At 39.5% G+C, this 18,358-nt stretch overlaps 1 protein-coding gene across 6 annotated transcripts in view; it reads left to right on the top strand.

Moving 5' to 3' along the window:
• The window catches only part of STK38L (serine/threonine kinase 38 like), an 83,736-nt gene that overhangs the window by 52,606 nt on the left and 12,772 nt on the right, over window positions 1-18,358 (top strand). For all 6 annotated transcript variants that reach the window (XM_021092164.1, XM_003126421.5, XM_021092163.1 and 3 more), the window contains 4 exons: window positions 900-1,047; window positions 6,120-6,171; window positions 11,894-12,016; window positions 12,277-12,360. In XM_021092164.1, the coding sequence (XP_020947823.1) occupies window positions 911-1,047; window positions 6,120-6,171; window positions 11,894-12,016; window positions 12,277-12,360 (396 nt within the window). In that variant the 5' untranslated portion in view covers window positions 900-910. The remainder of the gene's footprint in view (window positions 1-899; window positions 1,048-6,119; window positions 6,172-11,893; window positions 12,017-12,276; window positions 12,361-18,358) is intronic.

Genomic DNA, 18,358 nt, shown 5'->3' with positions numbered 1-18,358 from the left:
AGTCTTTTGGGTCAGTGCCTACCAGTAGGAGCCCCCAAAGATCAGTCTGTTTCTCCATATGAAGCAGTCATTTTCTACATTTCTCATCTTGTCTAATTGTCCACATTATCTTCTTTAAACCATTACTTTGTTGGACTGGCCCAGTGGTTTTTAAAAATTGGCACTTAAATGGCTTTAAGTAGACACACAGTGTCCAGTTAAGGCTACAAAACTTCCCTGCTGTCACCTGGCTTGCTTCATACATTTGTGTTTCCTACCTGGTTCCTCCAGGCATTTGAGTTTCATCTGAAAATGCAATGGGCCTTCCAGTCTGGAGTAGTATACTAGACCTCGTCATAGCACTATTACAGGATTCAAAATGAAATAGGGCATCCATGGACTCCATCCAAAGGGGCTTGTTTCTAAAAGTGGTTTTTCCCTAAAACATATCCCCATAAAAACTGCTGTTGACTGATGTTTATGTACATATTTGAGGTAACACGTCTTGACTCATAGAATTTACATGGCAGAGGCTTCTTTCTAAACTTATGTTTATTGGGAACATAAGTATTAGCAAAATCTTGTGGATTTTATTTAGTAATCAGTAAAATAATACAAAATAAATTGACCCTTTATTTTGAATACTTATTGAATATGACCCTTGATAAATAAGTGTCAGTATTACGTGTCTATTGCCACTGCTGCTTCTTTACCCTTGGTTTTGCCAGCACAGAATTCACTTTTGTTGTTTTGGGGGAAGTGCCTCTTTCTTTGCTAGCATATAATCCATAATACAAAAGACTCAAACGTCTTAACTGTTAGAGGACAAGTTTGCATAGTAGAAATTAACCATTTCTAGAGTTTGTTTAAAGGGACAGAAAGTTTTTTTCTACTGAACAATTTGTGTCTCTCTGTTCTAGTTTCTGTTACTATGGCAATGACGGCAGGGACTACTGCTACCACCTTTCCTATGAGCAACCATACCCGGGAAAGAGTGACTGTGGCCAAGCTCACACTGGAGAATTTCTACAGCAACCTAATTTTACAGCATGAAGAGAGAGAAACCAGGTACAGAAAAGGCTGGTCAAAATTTTCTGTGTAGTTAATAATTTTCTTGTTATGCTGCAGGTGGGGAGTAAACACCCTGTCCATTAATAATACAAATATTGTGGAAACCTGTATGCTGTCTTTAGGTTTCCTGAGAGTGTACCTTGTTACTTGTTTTACTTTCATAGAGTAGTATCTTGTCCTGTGCACCCATATACTTGTATCACAGGTCAGTTGGTGTTTTAAAGAAAACTTTTCTACCTATGAAATTCTGACATACCTTTATACTTTCTTTTAGAAGGGAGCTTAATGAATAACTGCCTTTAACCCAAAAGGATTCACAGTGTTGTGTGTATATCAGTGGGAACGGGAGAATTTTAAAAATGAGTCAAATGTTATTTTGCCTTCAGGAAACTTACAGCAAGAGAGACAATGCACATAAATATTACATGAAAGGGTGAAAAGTATGCCCTTTGGGAAGGGCAAGGATGGGAGAGATTGTTTTTGACAGAGGCAGCTGGGAAGGCTTCATAAATGGTGGTGACATTTAAACGGGGCTCCAAAGGGAGAGTACTGTTTATGTATGCAGAAAGGGGAGAAGAAAGAGGTGAAAGAGCAGGAGGAAGGATATTAGAGGCGGAAGAAACCACCTTCAGTGCCCTTCAGGCACTGTCTAATTTCGCTCCAGCTGGGTTTTACCATTTCCTGAGAGCTTTGGATGCTTTGTTAGTGGAGCTTTTCTCATGCCAGTAAAGAGCCTTGAAAACTTTCAAAAAGAAGATTTAAATGGTCACAGGTGTTTCTCTGGGAGACTACTTTAGTTGTGATGGACAGAATTGATTGTGGGAAGAGGAATTAGGAACAGGAAAGGCTAGTGCTGTAGCCCAGGCCAGTGGAAAGGAGGCTTGCTTTCGGATTATGACAGCAATAATAGAGAGGAACTGAGTGAGAAAGACAGAAAAAACATAGCAACTACCCAAATATGGAGTGCAAGAAAAATAAGTTAATGCTGGCTCCGAAATCTCACACTTGGGCATACCGAGAGTGGCACAATTAGCGAACTAGGACTGTAGAGGAAGAATCTGGTTTTGAACATAATTTTGGGCAGGTCTAACTGATTAGATGTGGCTGGAGAGAGAATTAGAACTAGAAAATGAAACCAAAGTAACTACTCAGAAGTCAACTAGGAAATAAGAAAGAGAGCTAAGCAACATGGAGGACAGTGAGGAGAGCAAACATATCTTTGATCAGAGTTCCAAAGGAAGAGAAGAAGGAGAAGGGAACAGAGAGAGGCAAGTTAAATGAAGCATATGCCATCTGCAGAAATTCCAGAAGATTTAACTTAACTTAGGTGGAGGGAACATAGTCACAAACAGAAAATCTAACTGTAAACATGTGAATGATTCTCAACAAAAACTGTATAAAAAATCAGCAATTGAGATCTTGCCATGGCGCAGTGGAAACGAATCCAACTAGGAACCATGAGGTTGCAGGTTCGATCCCTGGCCTCATTCAGTGGGTTAAGGATCTGGCGTTGCCATGAGCTGTGGTGTAGGTTGTAGACTTGACTCGGATCCTGTGTTGCTGGACTGTAGCGTAGGCTGGCAGCTGTAGTTCCAATTTGACACCTAACCTTGGACCCTCCATATGCCATGGATATGGCCCTAAAAAGCTAAATAAATAAATAAATAATAAAAATTAAAAATTGCAATTCTCACTCAAAAAAAACCCAGCAGTATTGATAATGTCTTATGTATGTATGTACGTATGTATGTATGTATTTGCTTTTTAGGGCCACAAGTGTGGCATATGGGGCCAGCCTCTGCCACAGCCACAGCAATGCCAGATTTGAGCAGCTTCTGTGACCTGCACCACAGCTCACAGCAACACACTGGATTCTTAACCCACTGAGTGAGGCCAGGGATCGAACCATGTTCTCTTGGATACTGGTCAGGTTCATTATAGCTAAGCCACAATGGGAACTCCTTTTTTTTTTTAATGTCTTATGTATTTTTTCAAAAAGTATTAAAGTGTTTTTGTGTAGTAGACTCTTAGTTAGGAGGGAAGTAAGTGGAATTAAATTATTCTTAAGAGGATCATTGACTCTGTGGATAGTGGATACAACATAGCTAGGGAAAATTGATTAATTTCAGGCTTTGACAAATTAAATGTACACGTAATTTTTAGGGTAGCCTCTAAAGGAATAAAAATAGAGTTTGTAACTTTGAAACTAATAGAAGGAAAAAAATGGATGGGGAAAAATAAATTCAGAAGGCGGCAAGTGAAAAAGAAAAACTGAAATACCAACGAGCAAGCACAAGTAGAAATTGCACCATAAGTGAGAAATAAATCCAGACACATAAAAAACTATGTCAACTGTAAATGTAATGAATGTCTCTGAAAGTGGTCAGATCATCAAAGGAGATGGAATAAAGTAAAAGAAAGGAAGGAAAGCCCTAGATTTTTTCAATAGTCACTTAAATTATTCATCAGAATTTTAAAGGGTCATTGTCTTTTTATTGCTGAAACCTTAAAGTAATTCTGTTTTGCCCTCTGTTCCCAAACAAAGGAAAGTAGGAATAAAAGAATCTACTGTTGTTTAAAAAGAAAAAAGCAATCTCATCTTTATGGTGCCATGGAAGTTAAATAATCAGCTTATATTTTCTAAAAGCTTTTTTTTTTTTTTTTGTCTTTTTTTGCTATTTCTTGGGCTGCTCCCGCGGCATATGGAGGTTCCCAGGCTAGGGGTCGAATCGCAGCTGTAGCCGCCAGCCTATGCCAGAGCCACAGCAATGCGGAATCCGAGCCTTGTCTGCAACCTACACCACAGCTCACGGCAATGCCGGATCGCTAACCCACTGAGCAAGGGCAGGGACCGAACCCACAACCTCATGGTTCCTAGTTGGATTCATTAACCGCTGCGCCACGATGGGAACTCCTAAAAGCTTATACTTTAGGAAAACACATGACATTTTAAGGCTTACCTAATTGAGTAAATGCCAATAAAGTACCAGTAAGAATAGAGCATAAGCTTATTTAGAGGTAAAGTCTCTTTTAAAGTGGTATAGGAAAAGTCCGTGAGTCTTCCTATTTAGGCCTGGAAATGGATGAAAGTCCTTGCATCTCTCCTCATAAGGATGGGAGATTTACTGAAGTTTTAGCTTTCACACAGATTGAGGAAAGGGGGCAGTAGGGATTTGACAGAAGAATAAATCTGCTTGTGTACTGATAGTGCCTCCTAGGTTAATGGTCCTCTCACTCTGTGGATTCTTCCTGCAGAGGAGAAAACCCAGATCATTGAACAAGCAGCTCTGTGCATAAAGGCAGACACAGGATCCAGTATTGGCCTAGCCCATTCAAAGGGTTGGGCTTGGGCAAATAATATAGCAACAAAAGATAACTGTGTAAACAAAAAATCAGTGTGATTAGTGCCAAGGTGGGTGCTTATTACTAGACTCAAGGAAGTGACTGAACTATATATATACACACACACACACGCATATGTATTTATTCATTTATTTATTTTGTCTTTTGTCTTTTTAGGGCCACACGGGCGCGGCATATGGAGGTTCCCAGGATAGGGGTCTAATTGGAGCGATGGCTGCCGGCCTACACCACAGCCCCAGCAACGCTGGATCCGAGCTGCATCTGCAACCTACACTACAGCTCACAGCAACGCCGGATCCTTAACCCACTGAGCGAGGCCAGGGATCAAACCCACAACCCCATCGTTCCTAGTTGGATTCGTTTCCACTGTGCCACGACAGGAACTCCAAGATTTTTTTTTTTTTTTTTTTTTGTCTTTTGTTGTTGTTGTTGCTATTTCTTGGGCCACTCCCGCGGCATATGGAGGTTCCCAGGCTAGGGGTTGAATCGGAGCTGTAGCCACCGGCCTACGCCAGAGGCACAGCAACGCAGGATCCGAGCCGCGTCTGCAACCCACACCACAGCTCACGGCAACGCCGGATCGTTAACCCACTGAGCAAGGGCAGGGACCGAACCCGCAACCTCATGGTTCCTAGTCGGATTCGTTAACCACTGCGCCACGACGAGAACTCCCAAGATATTTTTTAAAGGAACTTTCCATTAAAAATAGGGGATCTTAACAGCAGTTTAGGGAAAGATTACTTTTGGACAGACTGTCATAAACAACAAATACCAAAACATTTGTATGATGGTTTCAGTCCTCAACCCTTGTACTCATTTGGCTAAGTCTTTGAAAGTTAGTCTAATTCTGGTACACTCCAGAACTAATTAGGAAGAGCTCTCCTGGTACCAGTACCAATACAGTGGAAATAAAATAGCAATATTCGCTTAGAAATGAGTTGCAAAATGTGTACCACAGCTATCTCTCTAGTTACTAGCTACTTCATCCATACTGCCTAACCCCCGGCCCCACTTAGCTTAAGTAAAGTCAAGGGTGCATTTTAAAGTACTGAATGACTGAACTTGGCTATTCCTGTAAAACCAAATGTTCTGGTAATTAATGTGTTTTTTTTTTTATGTGCATATATGACTTTTCAGTTTTCCAAGAAATAGAATAGAGTAAAATATTCTTAATTGCATTGAACCTCTGTCCTTGATTAGTGGGGGAAATCAACTTTAGAGTTTAGGTGAAGGACTTAGACATCAGCTAATAAGTGTTAAAACCAAGAGTCAAGCACAGGGATATGCACCTTAGAAATGTTTACGTTTAGTCACTATTGTTACCTTTTTAAACACATCTAGTATAAACACTGATAAATGTGAGTGATTTTGGACGTTTGAACATGGGTAACAGAGTTTTCTGTATTAGAACATGAGTCACCTTGGCTAACAATTCATTAAGCAGCTTTAGAAGTAAATTTTTCATTTGGCTAGTATGAGACAGCTAAATCTGGACTGGGTTTATTTTTTAAGAAAGGAATATTTGTGTGTACATATTATGTTTATATATATTAATCACTATTCTTAGTGATTGTTTTGATTCGACTGGAAAAGCTTCTTTAGCATAGCAAACTGAAGTGTAAACTTAAAAAAAATAAATGCACATTTCTTAAATGGGAATACTTAGGAACACAATTAAAATGTAAATTATTTTTTTCTTTGAAAAGGCAGAAGAAATTAGAAGTGGCCATGGAAGAAGAAGGATTAGCAGATGAAGAGGTAACTGAGCTGTAATTACTGTGACTCTGGTTAACAATACTCTGTTATATACTTGGAAGTTGTTTTTTCTGGTTTTTTTTGTTGTTGTTGTTTTGCTTTTTAGGGCTGCACCTGTGACATATGGAGGTTCCCAGGCTAGGGGTCTAAGCAGAGCTGTTGCTGCCAGCCTATGCCACAGCCACAGCAGGATCCGAGCCACATCTGTAACCTACACCACAGCTTACAAGCAACGCTGGATCCAAAACCCACTGAGCAAGGCCAGGGATCAAACCCGCAACCTCATGGTTCCTAGTTGGATTCATTTCTGCTGCGCCACGACGGAAACTCCTATACTTGAAAGTTCTTAAGAGAGTAAATCTAAATGTTCTACCAAAAAAAAAAAAAATGGTTATATGAGGTAATAGATGTTTAACTTACCTTATTGTCATACTCGTTTCAGGATATATACTTGTATCAAATCATCACATAGTATGCACACTTTAAACTTACACAATATTATATGCCAATTATATCTCAATAAAAGGGGAAAAAACCATAATGACTGTATAAAAGCAGCCCCAGTGACTTTTTCATTCATTGCTGTCAGGTGATTTTACAACTTGAAAAATGTGGATTTCATATTTGAATGTGGGCTTTTGACTTTGTCGCTGTGATGGACATCTTTGAAAGCAGGAAGCTTTTTTTTTTAAATTCCAAGAACATATATTCAGTAAACAGGATCTACACTACTCCAATAGGCATGAGGAGACGACTCCAAGAAGGATCAATCAATTGTCCAGTCTCCTTAAAATTTTTTCCAAAATATATCTCTGAACTACCCAGTTCTCTCTTCCAGTGCCATGAACCTAGTGGTGTAAACCACCTGTATTTCACCTGCAGAGTCACTGCCCCCAGTGTTCTCTCCTCCCCCATCCTGAGCCACATTCCCACACCCAGTTTTTCTGTACACTTCAGCCAGGGTGATTTGTCAAAAACCAGATCTGACCACGTCACTCTTTTGCTTAGTGCCTTTGCCTGGCTCCCAGGTTTTCTCAGGAGAAGACCAGCTCTTTAACATGAGTGTCGAGGGCCCTGTATGATTCGGCCTCTTCCCTCTCTTGTCACCCCACCTCCAGGCTGACCAATATTAAGTTACTTTCATTCCCATTTCTCTTGCCTATGGACCTTTTCCTGTGCTCTTTCTGCTGCTTGGACCTTTTCCTTCCTCCTGCCCAACTCCCGTTATCCTTCCACATGCTTTCAGTCTCACTTTAGGCATCACTTTCCCTGGGGAATCTTCCCTGGTCTCATGAGGTGCTCCTTCTGTCTGCTACCTTCATCTGCACTGCTCCTGCCCCCATGGCAGCCTTCGAATATCATCTCCCAGAGTGAAAACTCCATAAAGCCTTATTCAGCATGGCATCTCCAGGGCTGGCAGAGGGCTAGGAGAAATATTTGAGTAAATGAACAAATGGACAGTGGATCTATCCCCAAGGAGCTTACAGATGGGAAGGAGGGAATTACATGTGTGTGCACATGAAAATGTGAATACATGACAGAATGTGACAAACTTTGAAAATACAGAGGGTTTTTTTTTTCCCACCTAATTTAGGGGATCAGAAAAGGTTTCATGGAAGAATTAACAGTTGATTTGAATCTTAAAGAAATAGGTGGCATTTATGTTATCATTATAAATGTCGTTATATTTAAAATATTGAATATATGCAGAATATTGAACTTGAATAATGAATTGAATGAAAACAGATGCCCAGGGGCCAAGCAGGTAACATAAATGAGAAAAGCTGGCCAAGGTGGTCTCACAATGACATCTTAGGTTATATTCTTTTATCTAATGTACTTTGCATATTCAACTCATAATTTTTTTTTCATTTCCACAGGGAAATAGATTATTATTATTATTATTTGGCCCTGTTCTAAAATATTTGCTCCTTGGAGTTCCCCTGGTGGCTCAGTGGTTAACGGATCCGACTAGGAACCATGAGGTAGTGGGTTCAATCCCTGGCCTCGCTCAGTGGGTTAAGGATCCAACGTTGCTGTGAGCTGTGGGGTAGGTTGCAGACTCGGCTCAGATCTGGCGTTGCTGTGGCTCTGGCGAAGGCTGGCAGCTATAGCTCCGATCAGACCCCTAGCCTGGGAACTTCCATATGCCATGAGTGTAGCCCTAAAAAGACAAAAAGACAAAAAAATAAATAATAATAATAATAAAATAAAATATTTGCTCCTCACAGTTTATCTTTTGATAAAGACATACCGCTTTTCACTTTACTGGAAGAAAACAAGAGCACTGACCCGATTATTCCTGGTGACTGGCACCATGGTGGGGATGGACCAGTCCCGAGCTACTTGCTGCCCATCTGAGGCTGCTCTGTGGGCCTAGTGATGCGAAGCTCTGTTTTTCAAGAGAAGCTGAGAATCTGGGCTTTTATGAAATTGCCTGCTTTTAAAAATACTGGCAGATCAATAGAGTGTTTTAAAACAACTTGGGGGCCAAAGCAAATGCATCTGTGAGTGGAAGTACACCTTATAGCTTCCAGCTTGCGACCTCTGGTGTCCGTGCCAGGAAGTACAAAGTACCTAGAGCAATTTTCTTTAATTCTCCTAAATAGCTTGTAGGAAATGTGAGGTGATTTTACCCCTAAAAATGCCCAGTGGCTCATAATGACCATTTATCAAGCATTTAAAATTTTTAGTAAAAATATTTGAATTTTGCAAATTCTTATTGTTAGGCCTACGCTACGTCCTTGACTTTCACATTCTATAAAATAGACTAGACATAACTCTCTCAACCTCATGTACAATATGTTGGAACCATCTTTATGTGGGGTGGGTCTTTTCAAAGCAAAATTGTTTTATAAATTATCTTTAATTCATTCTGTAATAGAAAATAATTTGTGAAAGTTACGTGTGAAAACTAAACTATATATATAAAGTGGCTATGAAAAGCATCTATACTGAGAGGAAGTTGATAGCTGACCCTTTCATATCTTAAACCTTCTGTGTACTCTGTCTTCTACCAAAACTGAGCAGCCTATAGATTGAGAGTTTGAGGAACGCCCATTTGAAAAGGAATGGGGGAAAAAAGGAAAATGATGTATTTCTAATTCATCCCACTTAAAATCCCATCCAACATGGAATATTATTTACTCTAATGGAGACCCAAACTGGGCAAGTTGAAGCTGCAAAAGAGCCATGAAATGTTAAGCCTGTCTGTGATTTTTGTTGTCATCTTTAGAGAGGAAAGATGGTGATTACCAGAAAAGTGTTATTTGTTTTCAACATGACTTAATCTACACAAGTCACGAGCAGATAGAGCAACATGCTTTTTTTTTATTGATTTTTTGTTTTGTTTTGTTTTTAAATGTGAACTTGCTTCAGCTCCCTCTGGACTACAACATGGACACATGGATTTTGATACTATGGAATAGATTTTTTTAAAGTAATGTAACAGTGTCATAGATGATTTCCCCCTTTTTTGTTAGGATTATGTAGTCCATAAACTTTTTTTTTGCCATTAAATAGTTGTCCCCCAAACTACATAAACATTATTTACTTGCTACACCACCCAACCTATCTGATAGGAATGAGCATTGTTTTCTTTTGTCTATCTATTTTGAGCATAATTTATGAACCTGTGTGATAAGGTCATCTTTTACGTTGAGATTAGACCAGTTTCTGATTCTACATCCAACTGTATTGTTTTGTAATCCATAAAGTCCGAAATCCAAAATGCCTTTCGAATTCTTATGTTTATTCACTTATATAATTTTTAAAAGGGCTTTACTACTTTGAAAGACGATGCCATAGTGCCACCATGTGGCCTTTTTTTTATTAGAGTCAAAGTTTACAACAGGCTACTTTTTTGGAGATACCCATTTGTTTTACTAGTAATTCATTTTCCAACATTATTATTCAGAAGGCATTTTTAAACAAAAAACATCTTCGCTGTTTCCATCACTTATGTGCCTGAGTGTGTGACATCATTTAAAGCTATTAGACTGAAGACATAATTTAATAATTTTATCCTATTAGATTAACTTTGTTAGCAGTATCAGAATTCCATTGTATTGATGATAGATATTTGCATATTTCTAATTAATAGCTCACCTTACCCTTTTGAAAACACACACACAAGAGTAGAAAGGGACTATTCTGTTGTTATATGTTAAACTGCATTTAGGAGTAATGCTTCTGAACCATTTCAGTCATTTTGATTCATTTCCTCCTTACACCTGAACCACCAAAGGCTTCATGCGGTTCAGTTGAAGATGAACTGAAGTTTAATTTTTTTCACTTATTTTGTTTGTTACCCATCCTATGTGTTACCCATCCTCTTCTCTACTAGGTAGAGGTAATTTGACATGATCCTATGCGAAAAACAGAATTTTGTTTGGTGAGGAGAGAAATGAGGTTTAAAACAATTAAATAAATGCCCATTCCAAGTATAACCTTCAGGCATTTCATAATATTTCTTACTAATGGTAGTTATTTTTTGTGATCTTTGGAGAATTTATGAAATTCTTGATTTGCGTATATTAGAATTTTTTGTTTAATTATTTTTTAAGTGCAGTCTCATATTTTCAAGCAGTGTGCCAAGTCTCAAGCAGTTTATTAAAAATTTGTCCAGAATAAATTCTACCTTAAATAAGGCTATATGGAAATACTGCTCTTGTGTTATTTTGGTGTTGTAATGTCTCAGTAGTTGTGATAGAACGACCTTAGAAATTAGGGAATTGAAGCAAAGTAGACTTCTCGACAGAGTGAAAATCAGTATCAGATTTTATTCTATTAGCATTCCCGAAAGTTTAATTTTTATTTTTGAACTAAGTTGGCATATAGATGAAGGAATATGTAAACTAGTAAAGATGAACTATCCAATGGAGTCTGCCTCAAGAATAAAGGTTTATTAATTATTTGGGGGTTTTTGTTTTTTTGTTTTTGTTTTTGTTTTTGGTCTTTTGTCTTTTTTAGGGCCACACCTGCAGCATATGGAGGTTCCCAGGCTAGGGATCTAATCAGAGCTGTTGGTACCAGCCTATGCCAGAGCCACAGCAATGCCAGATCCGAGCCGCGTCCGAGACCTACACCACAGCTCACGGCAACGCCGGATCCTTAAACCACTAGGCGAGGCCAGGAATCGAACCTACAACCTCATGGTCCCTAGTCAGATTTGTTTCTGCTGCGCCACAACAGGAACTCCAAGGTTTATTGTTCAACATTTAAAAACATTTTCTTTAGACTTTTTTTTATGCTTTATAAATATTCAACTTCAGTAAATAAGTTATAGCACTAGCATATCATATTTAAGATACATTACCCCCAGTATAGCCTGTTTCATCTTTAGTACTCTAGGCTTCCTTTGAGACAGTCTGATTTTAGATTTTTTTTTTAATTTTTACTTATTTATTTTTTATTTAATTTTATTTTTTATTGAAGTATAGTTGATTTACAATGTTGTAACAATTCTGCTGTGCAGCAGGTTGACCCAGTCATACATATATATGTATGTCTTCCATCATGGTCTGTCCCAAGAGACTGAATATAGTTCCCAGTGCTATGTAGTAGGACCTCATTGCTTATCCATTCTAAATGTAAAAGTTTGCATCTATCAACCCCAAACTCCCAGTCCCTCCCCCTCCCCCTTGGCAACCACAAGTCTATGTCTGTGAGTCTGTGAATGATCTGATTTTAAAGTCATCTTTTTAAATTGTTCCTTTTTTAATAGAAAAAGTTACGCCGATCACAACATGCTCGCAAGGAAACAGAGTTCTTACGGCTAAAGAGGACCAGACTTGGCTTGGATGATTTTGAGTCTCTGAAAGTTATAGGAAGAGGAGCGTTTGGAGAGGTGTGCTTCTTTTTTAAAGTTACTGCTGTTGAAAATATATATCTTGATATAGTTTAAAATATGTATTAGAATAGTTTAATATATGTTAAAGTAGTATAATGTATTAAAAGGTGAATTAACATAGCTTATTTTTAATAGAATTCCTAAAATACCAGCAATGGCAAATTGCAATGCCGCTTTCTTTAAAGGAGCCTGCCTTTGACTCCTAAATAAGTAGCAGTGATTAATTAGCATTTATGTTATGAATTTTTACATTCTAGGTGCGGTTGGTCCAAAAGAAAGATACAGGCCATATCTATGCAATGAAGATATTGAGGAAAGCTGATATGCTTGAAAAAGAGCAGGTATGAGTTCTTGAACACATGTTAACCAAAGGACGGTCCACCGACTAGGTGTTGGAATAAGTGTTAAATACTGGGATTTTTAAAAAGAAACTTCCACATCTTCCTATTGGTAGCCTGTTTCATTGTTTCTCAATTTTTATAGTTAAAATTTCTTCCAAATTTATAATCCACTTTACATGTCTGTTCAGGCTGTCATAACAAAACACCACAGACTGAGTGGCTCAAACAACAGAATTTTCTTTTCTGGGGTCTTTTCTTACCAGGATGCTCACTAACCCTCCCTCTTATGACTTCACTGAACCTTGATTACCCCCTTAGAGGGCCCATCTCCAAATCCAGTCACACGGGGGCAGGGTTAGTGCTTCACCTTAGGAATTTTAGGGGAGATAGAGAGGGGCACAAACATTCAGTCCAGAATAAAACACTTCTTCTCTAACTTCAGTGAAAATAGGACCATTCTCAGTACACTAGTCCCTATCACACAGCAAATAAGCAAACCAGTCTCCTGAGACTCTCACCCCTCCAATTTCATGCTCCTGGGTTTCCCATGACTTGATGCTGTTTATGGGGTGGCCATAATTCTGGAAGCATCAGTGGTATTATTTTATGTGTTCACCTGTGTTTCCAGTCTGGGCAGATGTTCTTAGACCCCTAAGTGGGTACATATGCTGGTGAAGGATTGGGCAGTAGGGGTGTAGAGGGAGATGGCATCACTCTGTACCTAGTGCTTGATTTCAGGTTTTCAATCCCACCTAGCATTTCCTTTGTTATAATAGCAGCATGATGTTGGTTTTTATTTAAATATGGCCCACTTGAGTTTTCACAACATTATTTCACTTTATTTCTATTCCATTCATTCAGCAAGTATTTATTAGCTGCCTACGATGTATCAGATATTAATCTAGGTTTTGGGAATACAGTGATTAATAGGACAAACACCTGATTCTTGATCACTTAACAGTCATAGGGAAAATGGGTGGACCACTATTTCAAATAGTCATGGCTGACAAGTGCTATGAAGAAAAATTTTACAAAAGGAATAAAGTGATGCAGATGAAGAAGGCTTTAGGAGGAAGAATTAGGTGAGGGAAGGTTCTCTGAGGATGTTGGATGAGAGACTGAGTAATGAGACAGGGTGACACCTAACACTCTGGCAGAACAAAGGTCCAGGGAGCAAAGGCAGAGGCCCTGAGGCAGGAATAAGCTTGTCCTGCTCAGAGCAGAGAAAGAAGCCACCGTGTCTAGACCCCAGTGATGGGATGCGGGCAAGGACCAGATTACACTGATCTTTGAAGTCCAAGAAATGGCATATGGGTCTTACTCTGAATGCATCTCGAAGACACTGTCTTGTTTGAACAGAGAAGTGGCATGTCTGATAGGTGTTTCACAAAGAGAACTCAAACCCTTTGCCAGCTGGTAGGATAAACAAGAGTTGAAACAGGGAGAACACTTGAGTGACTGGGTAATGATTCCAGCCAGGATGTGACTGTGGCATATACAGTAGTGTGGGGTTTTGGCAGTAAATTAGAAGAAAAGTCAAACAGATTAAGTACATGTTTTCATGGGAGAGCCAGCAGTATTTTCTGTGACTCACTCTATGTTGGGGTGTCAGAGGAAGGTAGTAGGAAATGAAGGAAGAATCAAGGATAGTAGGAGTTTTACCTAGGAATGGGATGCATGATGGTATCATTTTCTCATGTAGAGAAGACTGAGGAAGGAACAGGTTTGGTGACAGTGGGAATCAAGGGCTCTTTTTGTGGCCTATTAAGTAAGAGCCCCCTCTTAGATATCCACGTAGAGATAATTATGTCCGTGTCGGATAGAATATGGGGAGAAGTTTGACTGGATACATAATTTGGAAGTAATTAATATATTGACAATATTTAACGTAATGAGACAGATGAAATTGCCCAGGGAACAGATGTAGATAGAGAAGAAAAGAGGGCCTGGATTCAAGCCCTTAGGGAACACTAGGCAGAGGAGAAACCAGGAAAGGAGCCCCTGAAGGAACCTCTGATCAGTTAGGGGGAAATGAGGAGAACATGGTGTCCTGGAAGCCAGAAGGACGTGTTCAAAGGAGGAGGTGGATGGTCAAGTAGGTCGAATGCTGCTGAGGGAGGGGACAAGAGCAAGACAGGCCACTGGGTGTCACAGTTGGAGATGGAGTTATAATAATAACTGTGCTCGAAGTTCCCGTCATGGCTCAGTGGTTAATGAATCCAACTAGAACCATGAGGTTGAGGGTTCGATCCCTGGCCTCACTCAGTGGGTTAAGGTTCCAGCATTGTCCTGAGCCATGGTGTAGGTCGCAGACGCGGCTCGGATCTGGCGTTGCTGTGGCTGTGGTGTAGGCCGGTGGCTACAGCTTCGATTAGACCCCTAGTCTGGGAACCTCCATATGCTGCAGGTGCGGCCCTAGAAAAGACAATAAATAAATAAATAAATAAATAAATGTTGTTGCCAAATTATTCAGTTGGAGATTCCATGGATTGGAGGAGGAATAGTGGGAATGAAAATGAGAAGGAAGAAGTAGAGAACGTGAATATAGGTAAACCTTCTTTGGAATAGTGGGAATGAAAATGAGAAGGAAGAAGTAGAGAACGTGAATATAGGTAAACCTTTCGTGTAAATCAGGAGAAAGATCATTTGGTAAAGTGCGATTTAGGATCAAAAGAATGTTGGTGGGTTTTGGGTTTTTTAATTTCCTTTGTTTCATTGCTGATTGAAAGGATCTAATAGAAAAACTGAAGATGCAGGAAAGAGGGGCAGATAATTAGAGTGCACTGGATAGCAAAGAAGTTGATCTATGCTAGGACTAGGGACCTGTTCATTAGAACAGGAAGGAAAAGCAGAGAAAGTGGGAACAAACAGGGTGGTTGATCTGGCAGTAAAGTGCCAGGTTCCTGCCTCACAGCAAATCAGGGAGGTCATCAGCAGGAGAAAAGGCAGAGCAGGTAGCTTGTTGGAGGGGTAAGGAGACAGAAGTTGTGAAATAGTCACAACTCTTGACTTGAAGTGCGGGAAAGCAAATGCAGTTGAATGTCCATTGAGATTTGTAACCACACATGTAAAGTGAAACCAGTTTGTGTAGTTGGGGGATTTTTCTCTAGTAATATTTGGTTACTCTGGGCAGGTGAGAATAGACAGAAGTATGGGCTTAACTAGGGCTGGTGTTTTGCCAGGCAAATCTAGCAAAGGAAAAAAAGGACAGGGGAGTTGAAGGCATTTGTGAATGATAAAGGCTGGGTAGAGAAAGAAATGAAGTTCTGGGGGGGAGGAAGTAGAGAAAAAGTGGTTGGGTCCATGGAATGGAGATTAAAGTACGAGAATAAGTAAGAGACTTGGAAGGATAAAAGGCGAAATAAGAAACAAAGTTGCTTAAAATTGAGACTTTTATTTTATTTTAAAAAGGTTTTATTGCCATACCTTGCAGCTTATGGAAATTCTTGGGCCAGGTGTTGAATCGGAGTAGTAGCTGGGGATTGTGCCACAGCCACAGCAGCACTGGATCTGAGCTGCATCTGTGATCTACACTGCAGCTTAAGGCAATGCCAGATGCTTAACCTACTGAGAGAGGCCAGGGATCGAACCCATGTCCTCACAGAGATAATGTCAGGTTCCTCACCCACTGAGCCACAACGGGAACTCCCAAAATTGAGACTTTAGAGGGGGGACAGTTATTGGTAATGGGAAGGACAAGAAGATTACCCTGGGTGGCTGAGGTGTAGTGGAGAAGATCATCGGAGGTGAGGACGAAGTCCAGGAGCTGTGTAGATATTTGTTTGATGGTTCATCCTAATGGATGGTGGTTTGTCCTCATGGATGTTGAAATCTGTCCATGAGTGGAAAGTATTGAAAGGAAGCAGCTGCGTCATGAATGGGTGAGCGGGTTGACCAGGAGTTCTGTCAGTGATCGCTGTGAGGAAGGATGAGGACTGATGGCGTCTTGCAGCATGCACTGCAGAGGAGCTGGGGAGAAGGAAAGTGTCACCATGCTGCAGAAGCAGCCGGGAGAACGAGCAGTAGACACACCCCATCACCAGCAACACATGAGGGAAAGCAGGCCGTTCTGACAACTCCCTCTGCAGAAGCACAGAACCTTCAGTGGACAGTCCGCTTTCATTTAGGATGAGAAGGTGACAGGAACTCCACAGAGATGAGGTGACAGGGGTTTTGTTGAACACAGGCTGATGCCAGGGGAAGAGGCTTAGAAGACAAGGAAGGTCGGGTTGTGTTAGGGAATTAAAGATAATGATGGGAATAAATGTCTGGGTCAAGATGTAGAGCCTCAGAGATGGGGAGATGAACAGAAATCTTCTAAGCCTCATGGGATTAGTCCTGGATAGGGTTTTAGAGGAAGGACAAAAGGCAGCAGTTATTTCTAGCCGTGGTCCTTAGTAACTAGCCACATGTGGCTACTGGGCACTTCATTGTAGACAGTCTGAATTGAGATATGCTATGAACGGAAAATACCAAATTTTGAGGACTTGCTGCAGAAGAAAAAAAGAGAGTAAAACATCTCAATAATTTTTGTATTAATTACATACTGAAATGATAACATTTTAGATATAGAGGTTATAGAAACCATGTGGTTAAAAATAATTTGACCTGTTTCTTTTTACTATTTATGCAGCTACTAGAAAACCGAAAATGACATATGTGCCTTGCATTATATTTCTGTTGGACAGCCCTGGCCTAGAATATTTTGTAGGAGAATCTCCCTGGAGCTCAGTATCAGGTCTACTTTGCACAAGTAGGATTACCGCATTATATAATCGTATCTAGTTTTCCCCCTATATAAATTAGTCTACTTTTGTTACCATTGAATTTCATTTTAGAAAACCTTTTTCCCACTCAGTTCTAATATGTCATTATTTTAAGCGGATGTTAACCGCTATACAAAATTAAGTAGCAACTTTTCTCTCTGCTCTTGTGGTCTCAGATTACTGTGCCTGATACTTCTTATACTTTAGAAACATAGGCCCATTTTGAAAACATACCCTGTAATCTGGTTTTCAGATACTTAAAAATAATCAAGCCAAGTTTACAATGTAGTTATTTTTCCTGACAATACTAGAGGCAACACCAAGAGTTTAAGGTTTTCCCTTTAAGACCTTAAAAATGCTTTGTAAAAGGCAATAGGTAGGAATTTTGATAACATTTTTCACTTTACAAGACAGTTCTAGAGAAATTTTCAGTTTTTTGATGCCAGAAGCAAGTTTTTAGTTGTTAATGTTTATTTTGGTGCTTTGATTTTCATCTCAGGATTTATATAATATAGTGGTCCCAAATATGGTATTTTAAGGAGATCACATTTTGTTACCATGAAAAGGTTTACAAGATCTGTGTTCTCGTGTGCTTTAAGCCAGAGTTCATAATGACACACAATGAAAATAGCAAAAGTATAAAATCAGATCTTACTGTTAATCTTTGAAGAACGAATGTATGCATATATCAGTGCAAAAGCATCTGAAAATCGATTATACAAATCCCACAAATTACTGAGTTTATAAGTTTTCACACTACAAAATATTCATGTAATAGTAGCTCTAGTGACTAGACACTAGACAAAAGTCACATGAGCTCTAGTGACTGACAAAAGTCAGTAGCAAAACCCCCAAAGGCTATACAATAATTTGCTATAGATCATGTTCATAGATATTATAAAGGTTTATATTATAATTAAGTAACATCAAATTATTATAAATGTTTCTACATCTTATTTTTTCCCCCTACTTCTTAAAAAACCAACCCAGTGGTTAAAGACCAGTCAGGCCCTTTGTTGGACTAGTAACAGGTAAAAATAGTTTACTAAGGACATTGACTTTGTCATGCCTCTCTATAGGCCATCGCTTAGTACTTTTAACTTTTAAAAATTAGTCCCAGACCCTAAATTTGTATGACAAAGCCAAGATCCTTGGCTAGGTGGAGACTTTGGTTAGAAAATTTCTAGACTAATTGCTTTTCTACCTGAGAGGCCTCAGCTTCCCCTAATATA

This window comes from Sus scrofa, chromosome 5, assembly GCF_000003025.6.
Source record: "Sus scrofa isolate TJ Tabasco breed Duroc chromosome 5, Sscrofa11.1, whole genome shotgun sequence".
Lineage (NCBI taxonomy): Eukaryota > Metazoa > Chordata > Mammalia > Artiodactyla > Suidae > Sus > Sus scrofa.
The sequence above is the reverse complement of the archived record's forward strand: the minus strand, read 5'-3'. Positions and strand labels throughout refer to the sequence as shown.